The 16,162-nt window shown below is 44.7% G+C and overlaps 1 protein-coding gene across 6 annotated transcripts in view; it reads left to right on the top strand.

Annotated features, from left to right (window-relative positions):
• Positions 1–16,162, top strand: part of ARHGEF3 (Rho guanine nucleotide exchange factor 3) — a 296,518-nt gene that overhangs the window by 117,203 nt on the left and 163,153 nt on the right. Inside the window, exon 1 of one of the 6 annotated variants that reach the window (XM_008703631.2) lies at positions 10,070–10,205. The exons of the other annotated variants lie outside the window; for them this stretch is intronic. Coding sequence (XP_008701853.1) covers positions 10,155–10,205 — 51 coding nt within the window. The 5' untranslated portion in view covers positions 10,070–10,154. Of the gene's footprint in view, positions 1–10,069; positions 10,206–16,162 lie in introns of those variants that run through there. 6 annotated transcript variants of the gene reach the window in all.

The following is a 16,162-nucleotide window of genomic DNA, read 5'->3' on the forward strand; positions in this document are numbered from 1 at the left end:
GTTCTGAGGACTCCTCTCACAGCCCCCAGGTGCTTATTTAACACAGGAGGCCATCTGTGCCTCAACCTTATACATTCTTAAAAAAATAAAAATCAACCTTTCGTTTAATAATGACACAACCCAGAGGTGAGTTTCCTGTTATCACACTGGGAGAATCCAGGCAGAGGTGATGGGAGTTGTAAAGTCAAGTAGCAGGGGAATTCCTTCTTTTCTCCATAAATTACTGACACGAGAGCTCTGTGGAATTTCACATTATGGGAGAGAATGGCTGTGCTTAACTCCTCTTGAGAGAGGAAATTTATCTCACTTCTCATTCAGCAAGGAGAGGGAGTTGGGAAACAGAGAAATGGAATTTTGTTGTTGTTAAATTCCTGGCTTTAGCTAATATACTTATGTATGTGTACTTTAACATAGGAAATAAGGTACTAAGACATATTGCCAGTATTGTATAGTCATGGCCACTGTTCTTGACAAAAACAATTCATATCTGGTCCTGTATCTGTTCTTGCTGAAAGTCTTGCTTTCGTTTCCCATTTTCCACAGGGAAGAGTTGGAATTTCTCCCTTGGCTGCAACCTTCTCTTCTCCCAGCGTAACCACCCCATCCCTCCCATGGCCCTTTGAACATCTCCCCACCTCTCCCCTTTGCTGTGGCTCCCCTCCCCTCAGCCTGGCAATGCCTACACATCCCTTATCAACTACTCCAATGGCTCTTCTCCTGGGGGGACCTGAGAATTGTCCCTGGGTGCTTCCTCAGTGTTCCTGGTATTCCAAGGCCATGGAACATGACAGGGTGAGCAGCAAACATTGTTTGGAGGTCTGAATTCCCTCTGGCCCATAAGCTCTCCTGTGGTATTTCTGTATGCCCAACACTTTGAGCACAGAGCTGGGCACTTTTCTGTTGAATGAAGGACCCCTGCTCCCTCTTTACACATGCCTGGCTACATTTCTTCCCTAAGCAGGGTCTGTGGATAATAGAGAGATTACCAGGTGATAGAGCTGGAACACCAGGCTATCGGCTCCATAAGAGTGGGGTCTGTCCTGTTGCTGCAGAGCCTACACTGTGGTTAATGTTCATTTAGTCACTGTCAGGCAACTGCCTGAATGAGCACTGTGGTAATGAGCCCATGTTGCAGACCTCGATTCAAATCTCTATTCCATCACTGCCAAGCTTGGACAATTTCCTTAACCCCTCTGAGCCTGCGTCCTCATCTATAAACTAAGGATAATAAAAGTACCTATCTCATAATGGTCATAGAATTAAATGTTTAATGTCTGGTGCATAGCAAGCCCCCAGTCAATGGTGGTTGCTAAAGTTACTAATAGATAAATTAATCCCTGGATATATCCTGGAAAGAGAATCAACAGGGTATCATGATAGAGGATAAGATGGTGAGGTGGGGACTATGATCCTTTAGGCAGCTTAGTCAGGGAAAGCTTCCTGTAAGTTGGGACCAAACTATGAGAAAGATGCTGCTATACTGTGAAGATCTGGAGGAAAGAGTTTTCTGGAGAGCCAGTGCAAAGGCCCTGGGGGCTGGCGAGAGCTTACTGAGGAACAGAAAGTACAACTAGAGCTTGGGAGTTGGAAGGAGAATAGAACGAGATAAGGGCTTAGGAAGGAGACAGGGGCCAATTGATGCAGGGCCCTGTGGGCCAAGGGACAGTGTTTGAATTGAATTGGAAATGTGAAAGGAGCCATTCAGTCCTTATGCTCAGAATCGTTCTGCAGGATCGGGTTCTGGACTACTTCAGCTTTAGCTTGTCCTGTGTTCTGTGTGTATGAACTAGCCCCTAGCAATAAAACCCAGTGCTGATTGATGTAAGCAGAAGAGAAATTTATTACAGGATATAGGAAGCTCAGAGAATTTCGGAAGGATTAGGGAACCAGGAACAACCTCAAATTACACCACCAAACATTTCCTACAAGCACACCATTGCTGCCACTCCTGGGCGGGTGTAGATAGCACGGTTTGTGCCAACGAATGTGGCTGCTCAGTTGCCCTCCCTGCAGCCTCTGGAATCTGTGGCCACCTCCACAGGAATAGCATCTGTTCGCATGCCAGCTTTTGATGCCACGTCTGGGGTGGGAGTATCTGATTGGCTGAGCCTGGCTCAGGCTCTCCTGCCCTAGCTACAAGGGAGGCTGGGAAAGTAAGTGTGTGGCATCCTCTTCTCTTCGGTAGAATGTGGGCTCTCGTTCATGAGTTGGAACTTCCCTAAACCTAGAAAGACTGTTGAACTGCAGAGTATCCAGAAGGTTAAATGTCCCTCACGAGACACGTGGAGCAAGTGAGTCATGGAGTCCCTTGGCCTCAACAGTTTTCACCAATAGGTGGTAGCACTGTAAGAAAGACCAGACTGCCTTCCTCTAAGACAATGATTTAAGAAAAAGAGTGCCAAATTTGGAAGCATCTATTTCTCGGTCTGTTGAGAGGCTAAGAACTTTTTTTTTTTATTAGTTCAGTTTGTGCAGGTGTGTGGGGTAGCATGTTTCCCCCATGTTTATCACAGATTTGCATTCCTGTTGGAAATGCCTTAGCCATTGTCAGGCCTTATAATTGCTTCTCGTTATGGCCACGTGGGGCTTATTGTCCAAGATTTTGCTGCAAAGTTTATTGTTTATCTTACACCGTCTCCAGGAAGCTGCATGCGGAAATCTCTGAGCCTTACCAGGAAGTCTGACTTAAAGGGACAGCTTCCATGGCAGCACAGTAGCTGGGAGAAGGCTCTGAGCTTCCAGCCAGAATCCACTTCCCTCCGGGGGGCAACTGGAACCCTGTTCTGAGTATCCCCTGTTTGGTTTGCTGGTTTCCAGTGTTTGGGTGATTCCTTTCTGATTCTGATTTAAAGAAAAAAGTGGCCGTGTTTACTCTTCGAGTACACATGGATACACACCAACCAAAATAAAACAAAAACCACTTTCACTGTGGTGTAGGCAGAAGGAGTGCTCTGAGTCGCGGGATCACACACGCTTTTTCAATCTCTTGTTATTTTCTCGGGGGGTATTCTCATAGGAATCTTGAACTTTTTAGACAGACATAGGGATTTTAAGGAAGTCAGCATTATAACATTGAAAAAGTAAATGGTGGTGGTGGTGTGCCTGGGTGGCTCAATCGATTACGCATCCAACTCTTGATTTTGGCTCAGATCGTGATCTGAGGGTCGTGAGATTGAGCCCTGTGTTGGGCTCCGTGCTGGGCATGGAACCTGCTTAAGATTCTCTCTCCCTTTCCCTCTGCCCCTCCCCCCACCTCTCTCTCTCCCCCTCTCTTAAAAAAAAGAGTAAGTGGAACTTAAGCTCTAACCACCTTCACACTTTTGTTTTCTCTGTTGGAAGGAAGAAGGGAAACAGGAAGTTGCAAACTTCCATTGTCTTTTTCTTATCAGATATCTAGTTGACAGCTCTCATTCAAATCAGGGTAAAAATCAAATTATTTTGGATTTGGTACCAACTTTTCAACTTGCTGAGAGGAACGTTTTCTGCTTGAAAAAAAAAAAACCCAAGAGGTTATTACTGGGCTTTTTTTTTTTTTTTTGTCTTTAAAAAATATTTTATTATGGAAAAATTTAAACTTATGCAAAAATAGAAAAAATAGTATAATGACCCCAATGTTCCCATCATCCTTTGTTCTGCTTTTAAACACGTATCAGTTAGGCTCTTAGAGACCTCTCTACAACCTGTGAGAGATAATGGAATCATTATTCCTGTTTTACAGATGAGGAAACTCAGGGTCAAGGAAGTTAAGGGAGTTACCAGGTCATTCAACTAGTAAATGGCAGAGCCAGAGATCACAGTGCTGCTGTATCGATTGACTGTTCATTATTCCAGCCAGCCAGTTGTTCCCAGAAATTATCCTTAAGGAGATATCTGGATTCAAAATAATGATGAGAAACTATTTTATAAAAAAATGATTTCTGCTTTTGTTATGTATTTTTAACTCAGAAATTCAGTTTTTCAAGGGTTGTTCTTTGAAATGAGCAAATTACTGTTCAAAATCCTTCTGAGATATCCAGGTGTTAGGAATACCAACCCCCTTCATATTCACATTTTCCACTTCTAATCAATTTTGACAGGATAACGCCAAATAGTAACTCTCATTTCCAAGTAAGGAAGCTGTCTGGCTGATAGATATCAGCTAATCAGTTTTTAAACCTTTCTTTTTCCGAAGAATTGGGCAGAGGTCAGCAACCCACTGGAGTTTCACTTTGAACTGACAGCGTAACAAAGAGATCTTGACGGTCCTTTGAAAAAGCTGTACTCAGGGTGTCCGTGTTTCTGAGCAATAAATCGAATGGGCTTATTTACCAGCACCCCCGTCTCCTCCCTGTGGAAATGCTTCAGGCTATTCTTTCTGGGTTCATAAAAGAGGTGGAACCCTAGGGACCAGGCCCGGTGGCTGCTTCATAGCGCACCTCGGAAGGCAGCTTTGCTTATTTCTGATTCGCTTTTTAAAATAGCTGTCTGTGTGTCCGTTGCCAAAATAATGTGAGGAATTTGATTATAAAAGTTCAGATTTGTTTAGAGAGAAAAAATACAGTGCTCAAGCTATTGCTCGTAACAAAACCAGCAAGATAAGCACTCAAGATTAGCCATGATTAGGAATCTGTTGAGACTTCCATGTTCAAGCCTCATTTATTTTTAGTTCTTGTGTTGAAACCATAGATGAAGCCTTTTCTATTTATTCATTCTTGACCTTGGGCAGCCAGGTTTGCTCCCACATTCTTCTCATCATTTTGTAATCTTGTGGAGCTGGGATATTAAGCAGGGCTCTAGAAAAGCATCAGCATTTTCAAATGGTCCAGGTTCCTTGAGTTAAAACGTCTTGCATACAAGCAGCCCCGGCCTGGAATGGGGTCTGGACCCCCCATTTGTTGGTGATTCATGGTGAAGGGGGCAGAGTAGTTGTTCAAGTTTTGCTTGGATTAACCACACTTCCAGCGCTGAAGAGTAGCTATGAAGACATTTGATGAGAGTGCATGACCACAAGTAACTCCCAGGCTCGAAATACTTTGAAGCCCTTTTTATTTCTCACAGACTTGCCATGCATGATGCCTTCCTGCCAACCTAGTAACACCAATGAGTGTTACTGTGCCTCCCCTCTCCTCCACAACATAAATATTTGTTTTTTTCTCAGTCTTACTTGAATTTGACAGTAGCATCGAAAACCTAAGATCTGTGAAATAATGATTTTCTGTTACTGGAATCTTGGTTAAGTCAGTATGCAGTACACTATTTTAATTTGGCCCCTGCTGCCATCCGTTTTCATGAGATTGTTTCACCACCTAGTTTTCAATTCAGTTTGTGGAATTATTTTAAAATGTAAAGTCTCGTGGACACCTAGGTGGCTCAGTGGGTTAAGTGTCCCACTCTTGATTTCAGCTCAGGGCATGATCTCAGGGTGGTGGGATGGAGGCCCACATAGGACTCCATGCTCAGCTGGGAGTCTCCTTGAGGATTCTCTCTCTCCCTCTCCCTCTGCCCCTCCCCTCCACCCCATGCATGTGTGTTATTTCTCTCTCTCTCTCTTTAAAGATTTTATTTATTTATTCATTTATTTGAGAGAGAGAGAGCGAGCACAAGAGCAGGGTGAGGGGCAGAGGGAAAAGTAGACTCCCCGCTGAACAGGGAGTCTGATGCAGGACTCGATCCCAGGACCCTGAGATCTTGACCTGAGCCGAAGGCAGACGCTTAACCACCTGACCATACAGGTGCCCCCCCCTTTTTTAAATAAACAAAAATGTAAGGCATCGAATGGAATATCGTCAAAGACCCTGAAATTCCCAGCCAACACTGAGCTTTTGTGAAATCTATGGCTTCTGGGGCACAAATAGTAAAGAGACTGAGGAACCAGACTAAAATTCACATGGAGAAAACCACCGTTAGTCACCAACTTTTAATGAAGTAATTCTACTGAAATCTCACCATTTTGTTTTATGTACATGAGCTTATCACCACCCTGATGAATATGTTTCTTATAATATTTTTGGTGAGAAAACTGCTTGAAACTTCTTAACAGAAAATACGGTGAAATGTATAGAATAATAGCACAGAAAACACATCCCTCTGAGTCCCAGGGCCAGAAGGAAGCATGGGGTGGTGCCTTGGCTAGGTCCACATGTTGGCACTAGTCTCTTCTGCATACGCTAAGAACTTGCCAGCAGTATGGTTATTTAACCAGATGTGGGGAAACAGGGGCCAGTTTTTGCATTATAGGTGCCTTGTGGGTATTCCCCCATTATAAATATATAATGATTCAGCTCCACACACTTAGAGAAAAATATTATACTCTGAGAACCTACGCCCCCAGAATTTCATAGTTTTTTTTTTTTTCTTTTTAGCGTTTCACTCTGATCTACGTAGAATTTATTTTGGACAGGGTGAAGTAGGACTTTGAAAGGAGGCTTTTCTTTCCAAGAAATGAATTATCCCATTTGTTAGCCATCCTTCTCTCCTCCCGTGGTTTGCAGTCCAATATTTGCCATATGTCAAATTCCAGAATACCCTGGGACAGGTTTCTGGCTGTCTGTTCCAGGGGCTCTATGCCTGTAGTGGGAGCTTGGAAGTCGGCCCACCCAGGCTCCACTCCCAAATCTGCCACCTCTAGGCCCTCTTGAGCAGGCTCCTGCCACCTGTTTGAGTCTCAGTTTTAAAAAAATCTGTATGGTAGAGATAACAACGAGGCTTATCTCAGGCTCCTTGGGAAGGTCAAGTGAAAAACTGCATGGCAACTTCTGCTAACACATCAAAAATCTGCCATCACTGTTTATGGTTTTAGTAACTGTGGCTTCAGGATGTTTTAGCATCTGCACAGAGGTGCATTTTCATCGTGAATGATGTTCTCAGTGGTGGCAGAGTTAAGAAAAAGTAACTGCAAGGCGACATTTCAAGCGCATCTCTCCTGTTTGCAGAAAGTGCACAGGCCAGGGGCTGGCGAATTCACGTACTTCCCTACCATGGGATGCTCTGCCATATGGGTCTAAAATATGTATGATGTGGAGGGATGCTGTGGATTTCTTAAGTGAAAAAAGCAAGTGGTAGAATAATGTTACCGTCCATGTTTGAGAAATAAAAATAAAAAGTAAAATGTTGTACACAGCAACTTGTGTGTGTTGAGACAGAAGGAAATGTCTAGAAGGATTGCCAAACTGGTGGCCCTTGGGTCGTATCCAGCCAGCACCTGTGTTTGTGTGGCCTGGATAGCACTTTTGTAAATGGTGGATTCGTTGCCAGCATTTAAACATTGTGAGATTTTATATATAACCTGGAATTTCTAGCTTCTCTTGAAAAACTGAAATGTCTGGTGACCCTGGGCCATAGTCTCTTGGGACACCTGTAAGCTGGAACTCAGGGCCAGTACTCTCAGTGGTGCCCAGAGGCCCACCCAGGCTTTTCTTTCAGGTACCTGACCCCTGGCCCTGAAAGCATTTGGGTTTATAACCCCTTTATCTACAGCTGGCTTTGACATGGGTGCCTCTGGCACATGGGATTGGGGTGGAGAAAAGGGCCTTCGGGAAGACTCACTTATTACACTATATACTTCTGTATGGCTTGAATGTATTATAATGACACCATGTTACTTCTAAAATTTAAAAATTAGTAGAAAAACATATTTGAATACTTGGTTGTATCCTAAGTGCCATGTAGAGAAAACCCACATTCCTGTTCCTCTATAAACTTCCATTTTAAAGCTAAAAATGAACTTGAACTCTGCATGGCAGGAGCCTCTTATTATTGAAATGTTCCTTCAAGATGCCCTCTGCGTGCACCGGTTTCATTCTTGGAGTTCTCCCTTCTGGTCAAAGCAGGGATGTCAGGGGAGATGGCCATGCCCTGTTCCTTCCTTCCTTTTCTCCTGCCAGGGGTATCTGCTGGTTCTCCTGCCCGTGCTCCCTCCTTCACTGCTACCTGCCCTGGGACCCACTCAACTTCACCTCTTCCACCAAGTGCTACAGCCCACGGGTTTCGGTTCTTCTTTCTCGTTTGTAGTCAGCAACCAGAAGTCAGGCTTAATCATTCTTGGATTAGTTGACGTGAGTGTGCCCTCCCTCCCCAGAGAAGAAGTAAAGTCTAGTGATCAGTTTACATTTACTTTGGGCCCTCATTGGGGTGATCCTGGCCTGGGCTGCTGGGGCCCATTCAGTGGCTGTTTGAAAATCCTCCAGGAGAGGAGTAGCTGGGCTTATGGAAACCTCCATTGGTCCTCGGGAGACTGACATTCTTCATTAGCTCAGCTGTCTCCAGAGCTGGCTCATCTCGGCCTGTTTATAGGCCTGTACAAATTCAGGCCCCTTTCTTTGCAGGAGGCTAGGATGAGAGGCTTCTTTAGGAATGCCTTCCCTCCCTCCCCAACCAGCCACCACCCTACCCTAGGATTGCTTTGTGGGGAGTCAGGTGTTTGGAAGTCCCAAGGATGAGCTGAAACCCACCTTTTGTGGGCACTGCTGTTTTCGACACACATCACCGAGTGTTTGCTTAGTGCCAGACCTGGTAGGTACCACATGTGGGCTTTGAGGTGCCCCAGATGGTTGCCTAAAAGAGCTGAGCCTCTTTCACAGTGTTTTCACTTCCTTCTTTCTCCAAACAGATAGGACCCCTTCAAGCTCTTTGAAGCAAGACCCGAGTCTGTCGGGGAGTAGTGCTTTCAAAGCATTTGCTTTTCTTCCAGAGTACCCTATGGGCCTGCACATCCCTGCTATTGCCCTTGCTAATTCTCCTGCCTAGAAAACCCCTCAGAATTCTACCCATGTGTCTCTTGCTCTAAGAAGCCTTCCCAGACTTTGTCCCCCTAAAAAAATGCATTGGCCAGGCTCGGTTATTTCTTGGCCGCCTCAATACTTTTTGCAAATCCCAGCAGCATTTATTTTGTTCTCTGGTCACCAGTGGTTCATCTTTGTGCTTCCAGAGCCGAGTGCCTTCTTCTGTGTTGTCTGCAGGGCAAAGACACTCTTCCAAGGCCCTATGTTAGGGGCCAGGTCACTGCCATGAGAGGATGGGGAGAGCCTGCTTACTCGTATGCTCTAGAGTCCAGTCTTGGAAGCTTGTTCTCTTTTTTACTCAGGGCTCAGACAAGTCAAGGCTCTTAAAAATCTGTGCATTTGTAAAACAGCCTTGGGAACTTTTGCCTAAATCTTTGCAGCGAAAAGTGGCAAATCAAATACTAGGGCCATTAGAAGACTAGAAACTAAAAATAAATAATTGAAATCTGCACTGGAAATATGTCTCCTTGGTTTTGAGACCCACCGCTACCATGCAGGGAGGGTGAGGGGGTTGAGTTTTTGTGGAGAGGGATTGAACAGGGCATGGTTTCCCCTGTAACCTTGCAGGTCTCTGAGAGACAATCTATCTCACCCAAAGAGCCTGGGTTTTGTAAAAGGCAGGCGACCCGGGCAAGGTGTTCATTCTGGCGAGATCCCATTTTGTAAAATGAGAAATGTCAGCCATGAGTTATTTCCCTAGTAACTTTGAGAAAAGGGGTAAGGCCTTTTGCGATCCAAGTCAAAAGCTGAAAGGGAGGTTTCCAGAGGCATCGATTTTGAAGGGGGCTCTGAAGAGGAGATTTGCCGAAGGAAAAAAAAAAGAAGTGGATGGGTGTGGTGTTCACCACCACTCTCGTTTGTGGAGTTGCTATGAACTTGGGATTCATCGACGGCTCTGTGTCCTGGGCAGGGCAGCTGGCTCTGTTGATTCCACTCTGAACAAAGTTCTCCCAGCGTCCCTTCTCTCTGTGTCTCATGCCAATGTCTGGGTTTGGGTCTGCAAAGCTCCAGACTCGAGGCCTGATGTCCTTGCAGTGAACTCTTTAGAGCTGCTGAGTGCCCGGCGTGGCTTTAGGTGGGGACCCAGTGCTCATTGTTCGTTTCCTCCAGGCTGGGGATTGCCAGCCAGACCCTGGATTTCTGGTGTGCCTCTGAATGCCCAAAGCCACAGTGCTCTGAAAAAGCAGCAGCAGGCGAGGAAACCACTGGAGGTGGGGAGCTCTTGGCTGGTGTGGTCTCAGCTTCTGACACTTGTAACTGATGGCCCCCTGTCACTTCCTGTCATGCAGCCCAAGTGGCGGGGAGGAGTTCCTTCAGGGAAACCATGCTCTGCTCGGCTCAGAGAATCCTGTGTGCAGGGCTCCGTCGCAGTTAGGGGCGGGGGACTTTGCGTGGATGAGGCCGGAGCGCCCCATGGTTTGGTGCTGCTTCTTTGTCCGGGCTCAGGTAAGCTCCCTGTGGCAGAGCCAGGGATGGACGGGCTCCACACTTCCACCCATGCCTGGCTGGGTGGTGCCAGGAGCTGAGGTGCGGGAGGGCGAAGCTGTCTTTCACCTCCCAAGCAAATAGGCAGGGAGCTGCTGTTAAAAACCCCTGGGACGATGGAGTGGGGACTTCTGTCTCACTTTAGTGTGAATCAGAAAAGAGCTGTGTGGTTGCGTTTAAGACCACAATGGTTGCTTGATTGGAGATGGTGAGTTAAGTGAGTGCCTAGCTGTCAGCGTTTCCTTTAGCATCTGTGATTGGAGGAGAGAGAGAGAGAGAGAATGTGTGTGTGTGTGTGTGTGTGTGTGTGTGTGTGTGTGTGTGTATGTGTGTTGGGGGGAGCTCTTTGTTCCATGATGCTAGTATTTTAATTTTTATAAGAGATCTGTTTTCAGTTAATTGGGGGAAAAAAGAGTGAAAATAAGGATGCATCTGCCTTCTGGTTGTTTTCTGTTTGGGGAGTTTTTTAAAGTCACAAAGTGGATTTCCAAGATCTTTTCTTCTTCTTTGGGTTGAAAGATGGCTGCAGTCAATTTTGGAAGTTCATTCTTCTTGGAACAACTTTTTTGTAGGTTTCCTTTTAGTGAGTCCTGTGTTGTGAATGTGTTCATCATTGAGAAGATGAAGTCGGATATTATTATTAGGGGAGATTCAGACTCACTAGTGTTCTCATTAAGGTGCTTGGTTTGGTTATGTCTGAAGGAATGGCTGGAGATGTTACCTTTCCATGGGCTGAAGAATGGTTAGGAAGCCCAAAGGTAACTCCCTCTGTCCCTTTTGTTTGTGGGTGGGCGTTAAAGCTTTGAATAAGCCACCCCTATTTTCCAAAGAAAGTGTCCATTGCTTTTTCTATTCTTCTCACCAGAATTCTGAGATTGATTTTTGTAATGCTAATTTCAGCTCTCATACATGACCATTCTAGACGTACATTTATAATCTTTTCATGTGATTTGGATGGTTTTATGGTCTTTCTCCTTTCCCATCTGATTCATCCAGCTGTTTGCTCCCCTGATAAAGAATCATTTTTGAGTCTTTGAGATACAGAAATTGACAACATTTAAAGTGACTTACTACAATTTAGTGATAGTTAATGCAACATAAAAAGTAATACAACACTAGCTAAGATTTATTAGATACTTGGCATGTGAGTAAGCACTTTACTCCCATTAGCTCATGAAATTCCTACAACTCTATAGAGTTGGCTGGCTATTATTACTATCCTTATTTCTCAGATAGTAAAACTGAGGTTTAGAAAAGATAAATTATTTTTCCAAGGTCACCTAGCTGCGGAGCAGTGGACCAGGCTTCAAGCTCAGGCAGAATGGATCCAGAAATGACATTCTTAGCTATTAGGTGCTACATGAGGATTTCAGTGATGGAGCCCTTACTATATCTCCTGTCACCTGCAACATCTTCAGTAATACTTTGCTTTCCTGTCCTTTGGCAAATCGGCCTGTTTTGCTAAGGTCCAATTAGTGGCTACCTAAGAGGCGTCTAGACAAATCATTACCTTCTCTGGACTCAGTTTCCCTACCTATCAAATGGAAGTTTCTCTAAACTCATTTTAGTTCTGATATGAACCTAAGATATGCAAATATCTTGTATAAAAAGTCAAACATAGTTCTCATATCATTCCTATTTCAAGTTATATGAGTGCATTTAAATATACATTTCCCAAGGATATCCATTGGAACTCAAAATGTAATTGGCTAGGGGGCCGTCGACCTTTATTTTGCTCTTGAAAATACTACTGAATACGTTTTTATTTCTCGGTTCTGAGAGTCTCCAGAGAAAGGATCTGGAGGAATTGGGGCTGGGTGTGGGAGGTCAATTGGTAAATGGATGTGGTAGAGAGAAAGGGAGGGGAGGGGAGAAACCCTTTAAAGATCTCATAAATCCATCTTCTGAGATTTGGCCAAGGCAGTTCTGTATCAGTGGAGAAATGCTAGAGTATAATGATTAAGGGCATGGGTCTTAGGACCACAGAGATGTAGTTTTGCGTCCCAGCTTTGCCTCTGACTAGCCGTGCAATCCTAGGCATGTTACCAAATGTTTCTCAGTCTGTTTTCTGCTCTGCAAAAAATGGGGATAATAAATAGTGTCTACTTTATAGGATTGTCATGAGGAATAAATGAAATGACCCATAAGCATGCCTCGCCCAGAACCAGCACTCAGTAAACGTGATCCATGTCTCCGATCTTACTGACCGTAGACTGTTGGTGGGCACTGGAGACACAAATCCTGAATGTGTAAGGACTTAGGCATGCCAGGGCTGTGAAACATCTACCCACAGAGATGAACCTGGCCCTGGTTTGATTTTGTTGAGGGAAGGAAGCATATTCCACGGAAGGTCAGTACTTCATTTTAAAGCTCCAATTCCAGCCATGTTTTTACAGCTTGCCCAGAACGCCAAGTGGGAGCCATTTAAGGGGAAGTTGATTCAAACCAGATTCTAAAAAGGCCTCTTTTGATAGAACACACAGAGGTATGACTCGGAGAGGGCGAGGTCCGGGTGGTGACCCCCCATGTCCACCCAGACAGAAACAATGGGTGACTTTAGGACCTAAATATAGACTATGTGGATGTCACTTAGGGAAAACCAGTTCCCGATGCTGACCAGGGTGGGCAGGTCTCTTAGGAAGAGCTCCGGAAGCAGCCCCTGTGTGCCAACCCTTGCTCTGTCAGCCCTGTTTTTCTGGACAATTCTGGCCATATTCTAGCTCTCCACATCTGTTGAGCCTCTGCCTCTGATTGGCAGCCTTATGTCCCCATCTCTTCCCTTCCTTGTGGCATTTACCACCTCTCCCCTTTGTTTCTTGCAGACCCCACCCAGCCCTCGCCAGAAACTCCAGGTGCTGTAGCCACAGTGTTTGCTTCTTGTAGAGCAAGGCTAGTAGCTCGCTGGGAGTCAGGAATTTGAGGCTCAAGGTCTCGGTTTTGCAGTTAACCTTGGGTAATGCTGAACTTCACTGTGTACCAGGTTCTCCAATGGAGACATTGCTCTTAAGAACCTGGATCCTGGAGCTTGACTGTCTGGGTCCAGATCCTCACTGCCACTTGACCTTGGGCAGGTTCTTTACCTCTTTGGGCCTCAGTTACCTCACCTGCAAAATGGAGATCATGGTAGTATCTGTCTCAGTTACCATGAGAAGTTTATAAAATAATACCTGTGAAACCCTTAAAACAGTTTATCTTGTGTCAGTGCTCAGAAATGGTAGCTATGATTGGGGCGCCTGGGTGGCTCAGTCGGTTAAGCATCCGACTCTTGGTTTCAGTTGCGGAGTCACTAAATGCTCTAATGTGTTTCCTAAAATACATTATAATAAATACATCCAGGTCTACTGCGTGTGGGCTGAAGTGATATTCTGTCTCCCCCCAGCCACTTCCTGTACTTTGGGGGACCACAGCGCCAGTGGCTCTGAGCATCTGAGACCGAGGTTGCTGCCTGCTACCAGTGTTCACAATGCTCATCCCACCAAAATGGACAGTCAGCCCGTCCTTTTCATTCACCAGGCAGGGCCTGAGAACCAGCTTTGTGCCTGTCTCTGTGTCAGGGGCCAAGATGCCCAAATTATGGGTCTTTGTAGCCTTTTCTATCTTCTTTGAATGGGACATTACCCGCCCAGAGAAAATGGGGTAGAGAGAGACAAGAAATAATCTAGTTGCTGAAATCCCCCCTTAACGAGAAGTAAGAGAAGCCAAGGCCATGCTCTTCCTGAAATCTCTGGATTGGGTCAAGGAGCTCTCAGTCAGCTTTTGCCGAGTAACAACCACTCCAGCTCAGTGGCAGACAACAAGCATCTGTTCTTACGTTCACAGCTGTGCGGGTTGATGCAGGCAGTCTGCCCCACATGGGTCCACTAGCTACCCATGTCTGTTCTTCCCCTGTGGAGGTCAAAAGTCCCAAGGAGGAAGCAGGAATATAGGATGTCCCTTAAGGCTTAGGCTCAGAATTGGTCCTCTGTCCCTTCCACCCATATTTCATCGGTTGGAGCAAGTAACAGGTCCAAACCATGGAAGTCAGGAGAGAGCATGAAAGTTTGCTGAAGAATAAATTAGTCCACTACAGAGATCATCACTATTTACTCACTCAGCCCACATCTATGTGGGGCGCTCTGCCATGTTGGAGGAGGATGAATATAGTCACAATAAATGACGAAGATGGTAAGGACATCTAGCCCAAGGCCTGGCATGCTGTAGGTCCTGAACAAGTATCTAGTGGATGAGTATCTGTAGTGCCTCTGGAGTGCTAACTGGTGATCGGTATTTCATAGAGGTTATTGCCTTTTTATCCTGCAACCTCTGGTTGGGCAGGTGCAATCATCCCAGGTCAAACAAGCGGGATACTGTTTTGGCCTGCTGAATGCTTATAATCGAGATCATCCCTGATATGGGGAAAGAGGCAGGCTTTGCACCAGAAAGGCTCCGGATCGAATCCCTCATGCACCTGTTCCCATACACTTTGTGGACTGCCTTGGGTGCTAACTCTTTAAGTACCCATCACATACTAAGAATCTAGTTAGCATGATACCTGGCCTATCATAGATTCTGTAAATCCCTAGCCCTCTGCTTTTGGGGAGATCACATGCATTTTTGAGTATTCTCTTCAGAAAACTGCTCAGAGATGTGAAAATTTCTCTGCAGACCCAAGGCCCCAGGTAAAGAACTCCTCTGCAAGTATTCATTCCCGTCCATCGCCTTTCCCTTCTCTTTCCTCCCCTCTCTTAAGACCTTCATCCACTGGAAGAAATGTTTTTCCATATTTGTATGCCAGCATCAGGCTCAGGGTCTGGCTCATATTAATGAGTGTATTTTTAAGTGAGTGAGAGAAGGTGGATGAAGGGGTTAGTGATATCTTGTTTGCATATGCATCAGGTCACAAAACTTTTGGACTAGATGAGATAGGAAATCTCATATAATCCAGCCCCGTTAACTTCATTTATTTTTATTAAAAAATTTATTACTGAAGTATAGTTGACGTACAATATTATATTAGTTTCAGTGCACAACATAGTGATTTGACAGTTCTGTTCATTACTCAGCACTCATCGTGATCACCGTAATCACCATCTGCCACCATACAAAGTTGTTACAAGATTATTGACTATATTCCCTATGCTATACTTTTCATCTCTGATTTAATTTGTAGCTGGGAGTTTGTACCTCTTAATCCCCTTCACCTATTTCACTTATCCCTCCACCTGCCTCCCCTCTGGCAGCCACCGGTTAGTTCTCTGTATTGAAGCTTTTTGTTTTTCAGATTCCACATATAAGTGACATCATATGTTATTTGTTTTTCTCTGTGTCGGTTTATTTCACTTAGTATAATACTCTCTAGCTCATCCAGGTTGTTGCAAATGGCAAGACTTCGTTCTTTTTTATGGCTGAGTAATATTCCAGGGTGTGTGTGTGTGTGTGTGTGTGTGTGTGTGTACCACATCTTCTTTATCCATTCATCTATCGATGGACACTTGGGCTGCTTCCATATCTTGGCTATTGTAAATAATGCTGCTATAACCATGGGGGTGCATATCTCTTTTTGAATTAGTGTTTTAATTTTCTTTGGCAACCCCTTTATTTTATAGTTGATAAAACTGAGACCCAGAGAGGTTAGTTCACTTGCCCAAAGGCACACAGCTAATAATAATATTAATAATATTATTAATAATAATAAATTAATGTTTTCTTCCAACCAGGTAACTTATGCTCAGATACAATTAGGTCTCATTCCCTCAGTACCCGGTTAGAAAACAGTGTCATTCTCATCTATCAGAGTTATAGATCATGTTACAAAACTTGAGTTTTCTTGACTTTCATATCCAAAGTCAAAGACACAGATGACAGAAACATATATGCCATTGTCTCAACCATAGAACCATTGTGGTGTGAGCCCTTTAGGGCAGAGCCCTTGTCACCTC

The sequence above is a fragment of the Ursus maritimus genome, unplaced genomic scaffold, assembly GCF_017311325.1.
Source record: "Ursus maritimus isolate PB19 unplaced genomic scaffold, ASM1731132v1 scaffold_14, whole genome shotgun sequence".
Classification (NCBI taxonomy): Eukaryota; Metazoa; Chordata; class Mammalia; order Carnivora; family Ursidae; genus Ursus; species Ursus maritimus.